At 48.2% G+C, this 15,258-nt stretch overlaps 6 protein-coding genes across 6 annotated transcripts; 3 read left to right on the top strand and 3 right to left on the bottom strand.

The window, feature by feature from the left end:
• Window positions 1-573: 573 nt before the first annotated feature.
• On the top strand, window positions 574-2,588 carry NCS57_00317300 (HET domain-containing protein; the record flags this gene model as incomplete). Its single annotated transcript, XM_053053183.1, has 2 exons — window positions 574-1,239; window positions 1,293-2,588. The coding sequence occupies 2 exons, from the start codon at window positions 574-576 to the stop codon at window positions 2,586-2,588; spliced, it is 1,962 nt and encodes a 653-aa protein (XP_052918429.1).
• Window positions 2,589-3,179: 591 nt separating this feature from the next.
• Window positions 3,180-4,312, top strand: NCS57_00317200 (uncharacterized protein; the record flags this gene model as incomplete). The annotated part of the gene is made up of 4 exons (XM_053053182.1): window positions 3,180-3,819; window positions 3,871-4,088; window positions 4,134-4,226; window positions 4,274-4,312. 4 exons carry the CDS (start codon window positions 3,180-3,182, stop codon window positions 4,310-4,312), a joined length of 990 nt encoding a protein of 329 aa, XP_052918428.1.
• Window positions 4,313-5,114: 802 nt separating this feature from the next.
• On the top strand, window positions 5,115-5,477 carry NCS57_00317100 (uncharacterized protein; the record flags this gene model as incomplete). The annotated part of the gene is made up of 2 exons (XM_053053181.1): window positions 5,115-5,168; window positions 5,217-5,477. The coding sequence occupies 2 exons, from the start codon at window positions 5,115-5,117 to the stop codon at window positions 5,475-5,477; spliced, it is 315 nt and encodes a 104-aa protein (XP_052918427.1).
• A 337-nt stretch (window positions 5,478-5,814) lies between these two features.
• Window positions 5,815-7,548, bottom strand: NCS57_00317000 (Carboxylic ester hydrolase; the record flags this gene model as incomplete). Its single annotated transcript, XM_053053180.1, has 1 exon — window positions 5,815-7,548. The coding sequence occupies one exon, from the start codon at window positions 7,546-7,548 to the stop codon at window positions 5,815-5,817; it is 1,734 nt and encodes a 577-aa protein (XP_052918426.1).
• A 395-nt stretch (window positions 7,549-7,943) lies between these two features.
• NCS57_00316900 (Zn(2)-C6 fungal-type domain-containing protein) lies at window positions 7,944-9,495 on the bottom strand (the record flags this gene model as incomplete). The annotated part of the gene is made up of 2 exons (XM_053053179.1): window positions 7,944-9,402; window positions 9,452-9,495. The coding sequence occupies 2 exons, from the start codon at window positions 9,493-9,495 to the stop codon at window positions 7,944-7,946; spliced, it is 1,503 nt and encodes a 500-aa protein (XP_052918425.1).
• Window positions 9,496-14,129: 4,634 nt separating this feature from the next.
• On the bottom strand, window positions 14,130-14,909 carry NCS57_00316800 (uncharacterized protein; the record flags this gene model as incomplete). The annotated part of the gene is made up of 1 exon (XM_053053178.1): window positions 14,130-14,909. One exon carries the CDS (start codon window positions 14,907-14,909, stop codon window positions 14,130-14,132), a length of 780 nt encoding a protein of 259 aa, XP_052918424.1.
• Between the last annotated feature and the right edge of the window lie 349 nt (window positions 14,910-15,258).

The raw sequence follows: 15,258 nt of genomic DNA, 5'->3' as shown, positions 1-15,258 counted from the left end.
TTCTTAGACTTCGGGTCTCAGACTCTCGATAAAGCCTCGCGTGTTATGGTGGTTGAGTGTCCCTAGGGTAGGCGGACGACTTGCTGTGATTGAAGCCTGTCGGACTGGCGCACTTGGGTGCTAGCAATGCACGTCCAACTCCTCTCTAGGGTTATGATAGGTAGTTATAGAGTTTCTATAAGAATCAAGGTAAAAACTATCATAAGATTCTCAATTTTTTCAAGCGTTTGATGAATTTTATTATTACCCTTGGAGGAGGACAAGACCCATCCCACTGCCTCATGTTCCTGTCAATCCAGCCTGATTTCCCACCCTGGTCCATTTTCAACCCACCATCAATCATTGGTCTCTGTCAGCCACAAGTCACTATTAGATACTTTCCATGACTGGTATTGGCTACCCCGGATCTCCGGCAACGGCTGAAGGCCCATTTGTATGGCAAGATGTTTATATCAACTCTCCGTTTCTTTTGCGGTAGAGTCAAATGCATTCCTCTTTATCGTCTTCGGTTCAGAGCCTTCTCTTGACAGCAACGCTCACTAACCAGTTGACCCTAAACAGCAACCATTCAGCATGACAAGCCCTTATCGGCGCATTCAAAGCGCAGCCGGAGATATCAGGATCTTGATAGTCCAACCCGGCCAGCTTCAAGATCCATTAACATGTCACCTCGAGGTTGCCCGCCTCTCACTCGACCAGGGATCCAAGCCCGAGAATCCTCCAAGCTACGAAGCAATTTCATACTGTTGGGGCGATCCAACTCCTTGCAAGCCATGCGATCTGGACGGTATCAGCGTCAAGATCCCTGTCAGCGCATCAGAAGTCATCCATCGTTTCCGCCTCCCCGATGCTCCCCGAAGGATATGGATAGATGCCCTCTGTATCAACCAGCAAGATATCACCGAGCGCGGAGAGCAGGTATCCCTCATGGGTGCCGTGTACTCGCAGTGTACTCGATGTTTAATCTGGCTGGGTCCTGACACTGACAACACGGCCAAGACGGCTTTTGACACAGTGGATAAAGTGTGCCATGCCGCGAGGGAGGCTGATCGAGAGTCCAAGGATCCCATGGTTGAGATGCTATCCATGCTATCGTCGACGAGCTTCACCCGTTCAGTCTTTAACGCGTCGTTTGAACAGAGACTCAAAGGAGAGAGAGGGGAGCCTGTATTCAACCTCGAGGATACGCAGCAAGACCTGTTCCGGCTTTTGCGGCGACCATGGTTCCAGAGGAAATGGGTGAGTGCTGGTCATGAAGAGTGCCAACGGTTCAGGCTAATCATCTATCACAGGTCTTTCAAGAAGCAGTCTTGGCCCCAGAGTCAACAGTCTTCTGTGGCACCGAAACAAGGCCTCTATCCTCCATCCTCGAAGCAGGCCATAGTCTGTACCGGCATCTTGCATGGTCTCACACTCGAGAGGAATTCTTGATGATCCGAGACCTTCACCTGCTGTGGAGCTATTTCTCCCCGGAAACAAATGACGAGCTTCCCGTGGATTCGAGAACCCTAGTCGCCTTGCTCGCCTTTCTGAGGACAAAGTTTTCCACGGACCCGAAAGACGCCGTGTTCTCAGTCCTTGGCTTGGTAAAGAGGAACGAGAAAACCAACGACTCCTTCCAAGGTCTGTTCAAGGCAGATTATCGGCGCTCCCTCAGTGACATCCTCGCCTCAGCGACGAAATACGCCATCATCGAAACACAGACACTCGATGTGCTCAGATTCGTCCGGCCAAGACTAAACGAAGACGTGGAAACCTCCCAAATCCCGTCTTGGGTTCCCAGATGGCATCTTCGGCATGAGGATATAGACATGGGTGTCAACAGGATGAGCCCTAACGGGGAGTTTGATTCCAATACCAAACTCGAGCTAATCGATCCTCTCGACGTTACTTTTCTCAAGTGTCGAGGAGAGATGATCGACGATATATGTTACCGGTTTGATGCACCCAGCAAAGATGTGGTTAAGGATGCATCGGCGCTGGCAACCTTTTTCAAGAGCATGCGATCTCTTCTCCGTCGAGATATCCTCAGTCAGGTTTTTGAGAGCACGGCGATCGATGACACCCAAGCTAGGCGCATACGCAATGCTATCTTGCCTAACCAAATGTACTCGGCAGATGAAGAGTCGGCGGTGATATCGTCGACACTGATGATGGGCCGCCAATATCCCATGCAAGAGTACAGAGGCGAAGAGACCAGTGATTTTGTGCTTCTTGAAAAGTACCTCGACGAACCCGGACTTGTGCTTCCAACTTTGCCAGACGACGAAGTTATACCAACATCAACATTCAAAGATCGATCGCCCGGCGAACAAGCATTTGTAAGATTCGCAATGGTCATGCGCCTCGCCTTACATCATCGAGCCTTCTTCACAACGAGCCGCGGGCTGATAGGCATTGGACCGACTACAATGGAGGTCTGTGATGTCGTTGTGATGCTACATGGGTTTTCTTCGCCTGTTGTGCTTCGACCCAAGGGAGATGGGTATGAGTTTCTTGAAAGCTGTTATGTGCATGGGTTGATGGGGGGTCGGGATGAATGGCCAGCTGGAGTCGTGGCGAAAGAGGAGATCATTTCAATTCTATAGACAGCAGCAACGCAGTCGATGTCTCCCTAGGCGCCATTTCCAACTATTCGTACCTACAAGATGTGGAAGAAGTCGCGTTGAATTGCTGATATGGCGTAAAGCATTCTCTTGGCAGAAGATGGTCCCGAGTACTCCGTAACACGACGAGAAGCAGCCACAGAGGCCAAAGCTCTAACATATGTGCTCCTCCAAGCAAGGCAACTATCTCGGTAAGAAATGCCATCTTTATACCAAATCAGCAATAACCCCCGGGTCAACTGACAATCCTGTCTTACCCAAACTCAACTCGTCATGGCCTCTTTCCCCACAAACAAGCCACCCCGCAGCCGGTTCGCATTAGCTTGGAAGCGGCTGTAGTAACTTTCCGGCGGAACTTTACTTTATTTGTATTGAGGCCCTCTATCAAGCCGGGATTTATTTCCCCTTTGCGGGAGTGGCGTATCGGAAGGGCATTCCGAGCCCACCTCGACGTGGAGATGGGGAATGATGATCCTGTGGTACGCTGTGTATTATAAATGAGGAAGTGAGCAGAAGATAACAGTGTCCTAATCTCTATCCTTGAAAGACCCTGGCTCACTAATCAGTACAAAAATGGCCGAGGTTGTTACTACTCAGCCCACTCAGCACGCCTTCAAGGATGGCTACCTCGTCAACGATGGCCTTCTCAAGCCGGACATGATTGGGTCATTGAGACCCTCTTACCCCTCCGAGTCCATCGATGTTCTTCAAGCCCGCTATGAAAAAGACGGATATCTCTTCATGAAGGGCATTCTCCCCCGATCCGATGTCCTCAACTGCCGTGAAGCCTACTTCAAATTCCTCAGTCCGTCGGGCGTCTTGCAGCCTGACTCTAAGCCTGTGGATGGCATCTACAACGCTGAGAATAAGGGCATCGACTTTCCTAGCATTGGTGCCGGACCTTGCTTAGAAGGGCAGACAGGTCCAGGCTCGTTCGCCGATCTCGCCGAAAAGGCACACACCGAGCCTTGGTACCTCGAGTTTTCCAACCATCCCGATCTGCGAGACTTTGTCGCCAAGCTCAGGGGCTGGGGGGAGGATACCTTTCTACTAAAGAGGTCTCTTCTGAGAAACAACACTCCTCACAACAATGCCATTGGCGTTCATTACGACCAGAGCTTTCTCCGGTATGGCGAGCCTACCTCGGTGACTGCCTGGATTCCAATTGGAGATATCCGCCTCCAGGGTGGTGGTTTGATCTATCTCGAAGATAGTGAGTTAATCTACTGGCATGTGTGTTCATAGTACTAAGGCGTATAACTAGGTGATGCTCTTGGTCAGCAGCTCGAGGACGAGTTCAACAGGAAAGCCAAAGAATGTGGCATGTCAGAAAAGGAGCGAAATGACGCTTTCAACGCAAACATGATGAGTACTGGGTGGCTCGGTTACGGGCCCATCCAGTTCAGCAAAGACAATGGGAACGGAAAATGGCTTTTGACAGAGTACGAAGCCGGCGACGTTGTGTTTCACAAGCCTCACATGGTACGTTGCCTCTAGCCATCGCCTTCAAAATGTTAATGTTGCTAGATCCATGCATCAACGATCAACAAAGACCCCGAGAACCGAATCCGGCTTGGTACAGATCTCCGCTTTGTAGACTCATCCAAGCCCCACGACACGGTATGTTGTCTATCCATAATCTTTACCTTGTTTACTAACAGACGTAGCGATGGTCGGCTCCTTATCGTTTCGACGATGGCCTGTAGGGAGAACAACAGGCAACTAAAGCGAGAACAGAGTGTGCCAACAAACTGAACCATGTGAGATGAGATTGTGTGTTTTCTGCATTGTCCAGCCAAGCAGGTTGTGTAATTGATGAGTGGTCTGAATAAGATTGTCAAAGGCATTTGCTCACCTTTCATATGTCTATATACGCGTGCGCGTGCCGCGTGCTCTAACATTAATACCACCACCTCGTATTCTCAACTCGAACGTATTACCTATGATTCGACTCCAGAAATAGCCGGCGCTCCTGATTACCTCCTGATGATCTAGCGCCAACAACAACCACAAGGTCTTCACCCGTGCGGCTGGAAGTTGCCTGGAATATGCAGCGTCATGCCTGTCAGCGTCTGTGCTGGTACTCCACAGAAGTGGTCCCTCACGCGGTGCTCGTCTAGTCTATTAGTGGGAGGTTCTTGTTAAAAACATGCCTCAGGAGCACCTCGAAGAGCGTGAATTTCTTCACATGAACTCGCATCATACCCGTGAACCCCATTTTCACATGTTTGGTTCAAAATTACCTCGCTTACTATTGAAAACTCTTGACCGCTCGTGAGAAAGTAATTAATTACATGTTTCCCTGTTCGGGCATTTCAGATTTAGGAAACAAGCGTGTTTCAAAAAAGCACGGTGATCCTTCCTGTGGGCTGAGTGGGCTCCGTAATCAAAGATCCTTTGAGAGATCCCAGGCCGAGATCCGAGCTCAGGCACTATAAAGGGAGCCTGATGTCTTCGAAGACTTTAATAATTGCACACATCTTGAATTATATCAACAAACTAGTCATCATGAAGTTCTCATCTGTCCTCTATCTCGCCCTCCCGGCGCTGTCCCTGGCTCGCGTCCGTTAACTCCCCCCATCTCACAGTCTAGTACTGACTCTCCTCCAGCCTTCAGGCCCTTGTGCAGCAGCCACTCCGACCCCCGAAGTCGGCCTTCCTACCTGCGAAGAGGTGGCCGGTTCCTACGCTCGGTACTGCGATCGATGCGAGCATCTCTGCGCCGACAAAAGACAAGACTCCAAGACCTACGAGATGTGCATCAACTCCGTCTTCTTTCAAGCCAACAGCTGGGATAGCCAGTGCTGGCAGCACGGCGGGTTCGACTGCGGACCTAGGTCTATCGACAAGGTCTGCGGTCCTGCGAAGTAGAGTAAGAGAGGGGAAGGTGTATTTGGATTCTTATAGGTATAATTACTTTCTTCAATATGAGCATTTTCCTCTATAAACCGACGATCGTTGTTAGTGATGTGCACAACTTAGTTCATCAGGGGAGATCTACCATAGCCTCGCCTGGAAAACCCATCGAACGGTGCTATTATGAATCTAATGCAACATCTTCTGTCGTGCACGGCCTACTTCTCAGAGAGCGACATGATAGACAACGCACTTGACCATATGAATATGAGGATGAGCTAGTGACAAATAAATGATAAGCGATTTATTGATAGAATATAGTTAATTCCTTAGAAGTGAAGTTTCATGACTCTTAGTAAAGAGGCAGCTTATAAGCATCAAAGTCATAGGTCCAGCTATCAAGAGACTCCTGATCATAAACACAATCAAGAGAGTTTCCAGACCACAGCGGACGAAGAGGCCAACGGCAGATGGTGTCGATATCACCGCCACTTCCATCCAAAGTCTCCGGAGCAATACCCTTCTCGACCCACTCAATAACCGTCTGCAGCGTCGTCTGCGGCCAGCCACCATTGGGCTGGTTGGAATTGCTGCCACAGTGAGCTCCGCCAGGGACAAGGAATAGTCTGTAAAAGTCATCGACGGCGGCAACGCTCTCGTTGTAGTTCTTGTCAGGGAACATGACGCTGCGGACAGAGTCGTAATAGTGCACCGATGAACCGGCTGGGATAGAGTCATCGGATTCTCCGTGGACATGGATCACCTTTCCGCCTGCGGAGTGGAAGTCGCTCAGGTCGGGGTGAGTGGTCTGTAGAGAGTCCGCATACTTGTTCATGCCATAGATCATCCACTCCTTGAGAGTGTCGTAGGTCACGTTGTCAAGGCTCTCGAGAGTGCTGGTGTCCTGAAGCTGGAGGTAGCGAGCGACCCATTCGCCACCGAGTCCGCTGATGCTCAGGCCCCAGGTATCCGTCTCTTCATCATAGGAGGTAGCAGCGTCTGAAAAGCCTGATCCAGGCTGGTAGTTGAGGTACACACGGCGACCTTGAGAGTCGTGAAGGCCATCGAGGAATTGTTGAATGACGGCCACAGCCTCTGCTGTAATGGTCCCGTTCTGGGCTGGGGTTGACGGCTGGGAGAACTGCCGGGCCCGCAGCATTGGCCCACCATTTGAACTGGATGCATCGCATGAGTAGGGTGTACCGATCGTGGAGTTGAGATCGAAGTGCAGCTTGCACAGATCAGAGCGCGAGACAACGCCGTCCTCTTTTCCGTCCAGACCATCACAAGCAGTGATTGTTAAGTTGAGAATCTTGTCCAGCTCGCATGAAGGAGGGAAGTAATCCAAGGTCTGTTCAATCACATTGCCGAACAGATGGTTGACCTGTTGTTGGCCATATCGAAAGGCCGGGGCTCCGATGGCAGCGCCGTCGAACTGATCGGCGAAACGCTGTACCTGACTCCAACCTTCACGGCCTCCTTCAGAGCATCCTTGATAGTAAGAGTAGACCTTGGAGCGCTTGGAAACATTGTAAATGTTCCTTGCCAGTTCCTTGCCGAGAAGGGCAAGTTCGTGATGAGCCTGGTAACCGAACATGTAGACAGACTGCCAGTTGATGGTACCGTTTGCCAGGAGGAAGACCTCGTCCCACTGGGTGTTGAACGATCCGAAGCCGCCGTCAGTGATTCCAGAAACAGCGCCGACTATAAGTCCAGAAGCGGCGTACTGGCTCCCCGAGTTGATGGCAAGTCCACCTCCGCCAGTAGAGACATAGCGGTTCTGGAATTTGCTAGGGGCAGGCAGTAAATATGACACGTGAACGATATCATTGTCAATACCGTCGTGAGAATAGGCGAAGGTGAGATTGCAATAGTCGGCACTAGCAGTGGGATACCATTCCGACTGGAAACTAGCGTTGGAGACGAGGGCAGTTTGAACAGAGTCCGGGTCGATCGTGATGCCGGAGATGAAGCCATCAGCGGGAAGAGCAGACTTGGCATAAGCCTTGGAGCATATGTCGCTCAAGGAGACAGCGTGAACGGCTGCTGCAGAGAGTGCAGCGCCAGCGAGATAGGTCGACCGCATGAGAGGAGTGGTTAAGTTGATCAAGTTAGAACAGGGTGCTCAGTGGATTCCATACAGAAGAGAATGAATATCCTATGATAAAATATTTGCACTCATCGCCGTAACTTATGTCCTTTAAGTATGTCACGGCCTATATAATTGTTGTATTGACATACCCCGAGGATTACGTCTGCCCTCGGGATAGCCCCACAAGCTTGGACGACGTTCGGATCGGCCTCCTTATAAAGTTTGAGGAAAACTACCGGAGGTGGAGCCCAAAACGGACTGGCCACAAGGTGCCAGTCAACTTGAGACAAAGCAGGGCCGAATCAAAGTTATTGGTCTCGTTTGGGAGACGTCATTGGGCGAATTGCACCCCCTGATTCGAACTCTAGACCATCTTACATCTCGTTATACTACATACGTTGTGCGCTTCGCATTGGAGGGATGTATATGTTGCATCCCCTGGGTTTATCATCTGATATGTACTCTTCTCTCGCAACTACTCGTCCCTGGTGATCTCGTTGCAGGAAGTGAACCTGCCTCTTGTAGTGAATGCTGCCGTCCTGACCGGTGATGACTTCCAACTCGTGCTTAACGGGAATGGCAAAGAACCGTGCTTCTTCTGGCGGCAATATGTCATTTGAATGTTTGTTGTCTTTGTAGCCAATGGCGCAATCATCTAAGGAGATGCCATGTTCGAGTTCGATAAGGCGTCTGCCAACTCTGTACAGAGTGCCAACGTCAAACAAGCCTTCCTTGGCTGGACCAAGCTGTGCTAGACACGCCAAGGCTTCAATGCGGGTTCCAAGACTCCGACACTTGATGACGACGAAGAACATGAGAGGCAAAAAACCCATCTCAAAAGTAAAGCTCGAGTCCGGGACTTGCTCTTGTTTCGCGGTTTCCCACGTCTCTGATGCTTTTCCTGCCATTTCCACGACATCTCGGAAGGTGTCGAGGTGTTGATCGTACCACGTTTCTGTGGCATCGCGTGGTTTCTCGAGATATATACTTGTGACCTTGTGCTTGAGACGCATGCCGTACAAAGCATATCTGTCTGTGACGGAGGAGGCTGGTATAGTCAGCACCAGGTTCTTGGCTTTCGCTTCCCACTGATTCAGTAGTGTTACAAGGGCAGATTTGTTGTCGTCCACTCCGTCGAGGACACACTCCATGGATCGAAGCATGAGGTTATCGATAAACGATTGCGCTTCAGCAATACCACTGAATTCTGCCGGCATTGCTGGATCAAACCCAATGAGACTTGGGAGACGCATGGATTTGACACCGCCGAGAAAGAATGGTATGATACTCAGCCGGCGAAATATGGGGACAAGGTATTGATGTGCCCATCCAGGGCAATTCGAATTGTTGAGAATCACAATGCCGTGCCGACAATGCTCGAGAGCGGCATAGATATCTCCCTGGAGATACTCTATGCAGACGAAGAGTATGCAAAGCAACAAGATCAACAACTCATCACCAGATGATTTAATCTGTTGAATAGCGGCGTTATAATGCCCAATAGCAAAGGTGCTACCGCATATTTGACGAGTAATCCTGGAGCCTCGAGCAAACTCTTCGTAAAGCGAGCTGATGGCCAGTACGGCATGGCGCACCGTGGGCTCAAAGTGGCTGAACTGCATGACTAGATGCGTCCAGAAATATGAGTCTGTGGAGCCTGACATGACTGGACCGGCCATTTTGGTGAAGAACTGAAAGGCTCTCCCTTCTCTCTGGTCCCGCGCCGATAGTTGATTAGGCCGATACCATGTCAGAGTTGTCGCGGACTCATAGCCATCGCATACACGTCCTGTAGAGGTGCATCGTCGACATGACGGCTTGCCTTCATCGCACTTTACTTTGCGAGCTCTACTCATGTTAATACTACTCGTGGCGTTAGAGGGCAGGGTGAACGCACTTGCAGGTCCGGCAACCGGTCCTCACATGTGGACGGGTAGGCATCTAGCTCTAGCGTGGGGCTATCCCGAGCGAATGGATATGATGCAATAGAGATCAAATTTGAGGTGACAACATCAGAGCAGAGTTAGACTTGGTGGATGAAAGAGAATAGGAGAGACGCGTGGCCCCGGCAAGTGGGCGGTCCAAGCATCCTCCGATTCAATGCCGATCACTTGTGGGGCTGTTCCGAGCCTTAACTGTCGACGATATCGACGGAGTTTGCCACGTTGAAAAGTTTATTAATGACAGTTACCAATTTCAGCCTTGCCGGTCCTTTAATTATTCTCGCGTGCATCCTTACGAGCACATCTATCACGGCTTTCTTGACTTATTTCTCACTTAGCGTAGGGTCTAGGTACGCGACTGTTTATTAAGGTGAGGAGTGGCTAAGTCTTGGCATAATTATAAGTGAGCTTAGAGGGAGGCCATGAAGAACTATGCATAGCTTTGGGTATTTTTTCTCTTATTCTAAGATTATTGTTAGAATAACAAAGTAGGAACACATAACATACATTCTTGGTAACTACGTCTATGCTAGAATCTCTTTCATAGCATTGAGGTAAATCGCACAGTATGCCGCACATGAAGGCGGACTATCGCTCGTAACGTGACAGGCCTCTGACGACATGTTTCTCCGCAGACCTTGTCCGTCAACACCAAAATTCTGACATCATCATCCTCTTTTCCACGTCCCTTGAAAATCTTCTAGCAATGACTTCAATCATCTATTTACCTATTCCGCAAATCGATCCTCTTGATGAGCATGCGAAGCCGTATACCAAGAAGACCAAGGCTAGTAAGTCGCCGCGAACCTGCAATGGGTGTAGACTCCTGAAAGTTCCTGTGAGCTTCATTTCCTAGTTAGCTATCACTACTGATCAACTTCGCAGTGCAACGGCCATCGTCCATCTTGTGAGTTATGTGAAAGGATCGGTCACAAATGTTCGTATTCCGTCGACATCCGGGACAAGCGTTGGCATAGGATTTATCGACATAAGCAAGTTCACCCTAACACTATGCCTGATGAATATACTCAAGTCTAATGTTCATATCCAGGAAGCAATTTGATCCAGGGTTCGGCAAATACGCCTACTGAGCCGGGTATCGTGAGCTGGAGAAATCGTAGGAGTACCACAGTTCAGGTTGCAAGGAAACCCATGCTCTACTATGGCTATGGACCTTGGCAGGTGCTCTCCATCACCATGAGTGTGATATGTGTTGAGAGCCGTGTTCTGGTTTTGTCATAGCGGCCCATACCCTCGTGCAAGAATAAGATTGTGGTCATGAAGAACATTAAGATCGGTCTTCTGGCTCACTTATTCCATCGAGGGCCGGGCTTCAACTATAATAAAGAACACATGGTAACCGACCCCCCCACTTTCCCCGTATCCATGGCCGCCAGAAGGATGGGGTTGTGGAGACTTGCAGTCTAAGAGTGATGATCGGCGAACCCGAGAATTGAGTCGCTCAGAACTTATGAAGTATAAACGATGTCGATCACGGCGCGGAGTTCGGCAGGCAAGGTTTTCAATTAGTGAATAAGCGTGGTCTGTAGCTGGTCTTATTGCCGTGTGAGGAGTATGTTATATGAGCGCTCACGATAGGTGAATGTGCAAAGAGGAGGTGGAAGCACCGGGCTTTCTGGATCGATACTTATACGATTAGGTGTGATGGAGCGAGAGGGGGACAATGAAGCAGAGAACATTAGAAGTACGGCAACAAGCTTCTGAGAGAAGCATCCAGAGGACTATAGCCGACCAGACATTGACCTGCCAAGCCTAGGGTCGACACAAGGAGGTCCAAAAGAGACCTACACCCACCGATCCACAGACCCATGTGTCATCTCAACCTAGATCTAAGCTTCCGTCCCATTTGCTTATTGCCCTCAACACAATGTATACGGTTATCAGCAACTACCTCCTTGTTACTCAACGCCTTTCGCCATGAACCTCTTCAAATCAAACAGCCTCAGCGTGTAGCGCCTAGATTTTTTATGTTCAACGCTGTTTCATGGCAATTTATCAAGAACAACCTGATGCTTTTCGACTTAGGCAAACCTTTCGGTGACTACGGTTTGCTGGCGACCATCCCGACGTTTTGAGTTGATTATTGCAACATGCTCGTGTGCAATGGCCCTCGATCAGCTGAGCTACTGAGTGAGCCGTCCAGTAGTTTATATCAGGTCCACGCGATATCGGACCGACCCTCAGGTAGCAGTTGCCGTATGAGAAGACTGCTCGATTTTGCCCGCCGATGTAGGCTCGACTCGTGGACATGAACTCTATCAGACGAAGGCAAGCGTTCCGGTAGGCAAGATTGTCAGCGCTGCAGCTGATTCCGAATGTGGCTCGTTCTTGAAGATGGGTAGTGTCCTTGAGGCTGACAGTTGAAAGGAGATCAAGTATCTCGGTATGTGTATCATTGCTGCTCGTGTTTGCGTAGACAGAAAGGGCGTGACTGAAATCTTCTGGCACATTGGCTTTATATTCCATAGCATCTTCCTCAATACTGCCAAGTACTGTCAAGTCGGTGACTCCAACAGTACCGTTGACAACCTCCCCGAAAATGTGATAACGCGCCCAGAAAGCATCGCCGTATCTCTTCTCATCTATGGCAGCGACATATCTGCTGGCCCAAGGCTCAATCAGCCCTAAGCCCTCAGTTTCATTAAGAACACGATGGATGGGAATGTTGAGAAACAAGGGTTCGTTGGGTTCGATGTATTTCGTGCCGGTGGCTGGGCCGTCGCCGTTGCTCAACCCAAAAAGGAAGAAGCTCAGAAGGATATGAAACATCATCATGTTTCCCGGCTTGAATAGTCTTTAGAGAATGACAAAGATGGTTTATGAGGCTTTGTATCGAAGGTGTTCAGCCTGAGCCGTGATGCTTTGATCTTGTCAGGTAGATCAACCGAGGGGACCTTTTATATCCCAGACAGGATCAAAACAGCCAATTTCTCTGAGACTCTCTCAGCCAGTATGCATGTTGGTTGTGAAGCGGTTATCACGGCACGGTGATCACGGCCTAGTGGATACTTCCTCCGCTATTACGAGATCAGCGTGCCTCGTACTAGCACTCTTTTGCATGAATGAGCTGTTTCCGGGCAAGCACATGGCTCGAAATGTGTATTGCTATGGCACACCTGTATTGGTAGATGCATGGTCTCGGCGTTCGGCCTCTTCTTAAACCAGTACTGCTCAATCTTGCTGTACCATAGTGGAGTGCAAAAAGTACTTGACCGCCGTGTTTTGCTTCGCAGTAGCGGGTCGATTTTGTGGTTGCAAAAGGAAGCCAAGCAAAAGATTTGAAAACCACGAGCAGCTCTATCTCTGGTTTCTCGGTCAGAGGAATATGAGACTGCGAGGAAAAGATAGTTGTCTACCAAAACGAAACAGGAAACGTGGTATGATTAGTTGGGCACGTCTAAATCAGGCACGCTGCTGGAGATCAGCTGCTTATAGTCCGGATCAAGCTCGCGGCTGAACAAATTGACAGATTGAAAAGGCTCTAGAGGCCGTCAACAAGCCCTACACCACTAAGATCTTCCTTATCAATACGCAAGATTATCTCGATCACTTCGGGGTGTGTGTCTGCACTGGTCATTCTATCTGTATAGAAAGCCACAGCCGCAGCATAATCTTCCGGTGCAAATTTCTTGTATCCCATTGCATCTTCTGTGATGCTCTCAAGCACAGTCAAATTCTCAATCATACCATTTATCACATTTCCAAAGATATGGTAGCGTGCCCATATCGCATCGCCGAACCTCCCGTCGTGGACAGCATCGATGTACGAGGTGGCCCAGGGCTCAACAGCAGGTATTCCTACGTCGTGGAGAACCCGTTGCACGGAGATATCGAGAAATAATCCCTCCGGGGGCTGGGCGTCGCTCAGACTCATAGCTATACGCAGGTTATCATTACTGCCTATCACGGAGCAAAACAAAGCAAAGTTTGGCATAAATACCCGTTCGTGTTGTTTGTATTAAATAGTGATATAAGATTGATTGGCAAAAGCTGAGTTTTTGTATGAAACTAAGAGCATAAGAAGGAAGTAAAGGAAAAGTCAAGGGAAAAAAGAGGAGGAGAAAAATAAATAAAAAACAAAGGACGGGGCCTCATAGACGCATAGCTAGATATGCGAATAATATCACGTGATTAACTATATAGCTAGCTATATAAATAAGATTTATTATATAAGAGTTATAAAACTATTATTTAAAATAGTTATATATTATAAATTAGCTCTTTACTTTAATAATAAATAATTTATATAATATTAATTTTATTTATTATAGTTTTAATATACTATAATATACTTAATTATAAGTTTTTAATGTTTATATAATAAGAATTATTTTAAATATAATTTCTTTACTAAAAGAAGTTAATTTAATTAATAAAAAAACTTATTTATAATAATTAATATAGAAATAATATTATAAAATTATATTAATATTATTTTCAGCTTTTAAAAAATTAAAATAAAAGAACTAAAAGACTTTTTATTTATAATTATAGAATAATATATATATATATATATATATATATAAGTAAAAAATAATAATAATAATATATTATATATATAGAAGAAGCATTGCTTCACCTAATCATTCAGCTCACATATGCATAAGGCCACTATTCTGCCTTCACCAAAACAGCATCGTCAATGAAAAAGCTCAGACGCTGACATATACCCCTGACACCAACACTGATCCCAAGGTCTAGGCGAGCCTGAGTCCATGAGCAAGTCACTGTTGCCAATACCCATTCATTCAAGGGCCCTGGAATGTTGGCAGTATTGAAATATCCAGCTTGTGCTCCTGTTCCAAAGTCACATGAGACAAATTGACCGAAGCAGCCAGATGCAAGTGTCGTTTTGACATAGACAGAGAACGTGTACGGCTTGTCTGCCTCGATCAAAGAAGAATCAAGAACTTGTCGGAAGCCGATGTCTGCAGGACCTCCCAGAGAGGCACTGAGGTAACCAGACTGACTACCTCCGTGGGCCTCCGAGGTAGATAGAGTGGGATCCCCGAAGGATCCAGATCGTGTCCAAGGCGCGACAGTGTTGTCCTCGAACCCGGGATTGAGGAGGACGTTGGTTGGCTGCTGGGGAAGATCCGATGTTGTATTCGAAGGCTCAGCTGAAGTGGTAGAAATGGAGGGCAAGCCAGACGTGGTAGTAGATATCTCAGATATAGTCATCGATTCAGTTGTAGGGGCTGAAGGCTCGCTGATGGATTCGGTGGTGGTAGCACTCTCGGAAACAGTCATCGACAGAGTGGTGGAAAGCGAAGGCTCTTCAGTACTCGTGGTCACAGCTGATGCGACTGAAGAAAGGGAAGGCTTGCAAGGAGACGCCAAGGCTGACGAGCACAAAGCTAGTAGCTGGAGGGTTGGGTATAGAAACTTCATGATGCTGGTGGAGTCAGGGAGGAACTGTATGAAGGAGTGTTATTCGCCGCTGGCAAAAAAGCTAGTCTTCCCACCCAATGAATATGAAGGAGTGTAAGAATGAGTTTACAAAGGTGGTAAAGAGATGAAATAGCAAAAAGGACGAGCTACGAGCTGACAGTAAACCTGTGAAAGAATTACCCGGTTATCGTGCCCCTGACCACCTGCGCACAAGTTATAGTTATTGACGCGCCTGAACAGTCTAGATCATGTCTCAGCCCTGGCGACCTTAACTATTCACAAGTAAGCATCCTTCTGTTCATACTAGGCATCTCCCCCCAGCCATTACACCTGAACCTTGCAGTGATCT

The sequence above is a fragment of the Fusarium keratoplasticum genome, chromosome 2, assembly GCF_025433545.1.
Source record: "Fusarium keratoplasticum isolate Fu6.1 chromosome 2, whole genome shotgun sequence".
Taxonomy (NCBI): domain Eukaryota; kingdom Fungi; phylum Ascomycota; class Sordariomycetes; order Hypocreales; family Nectriaceae; genus Fusarium; species Fusarium keratoplasticum.
Note: the sequence above shows the minus strand (reverse complement) of the source record. Positions and strands in the feature narration are given on the sequence as shown.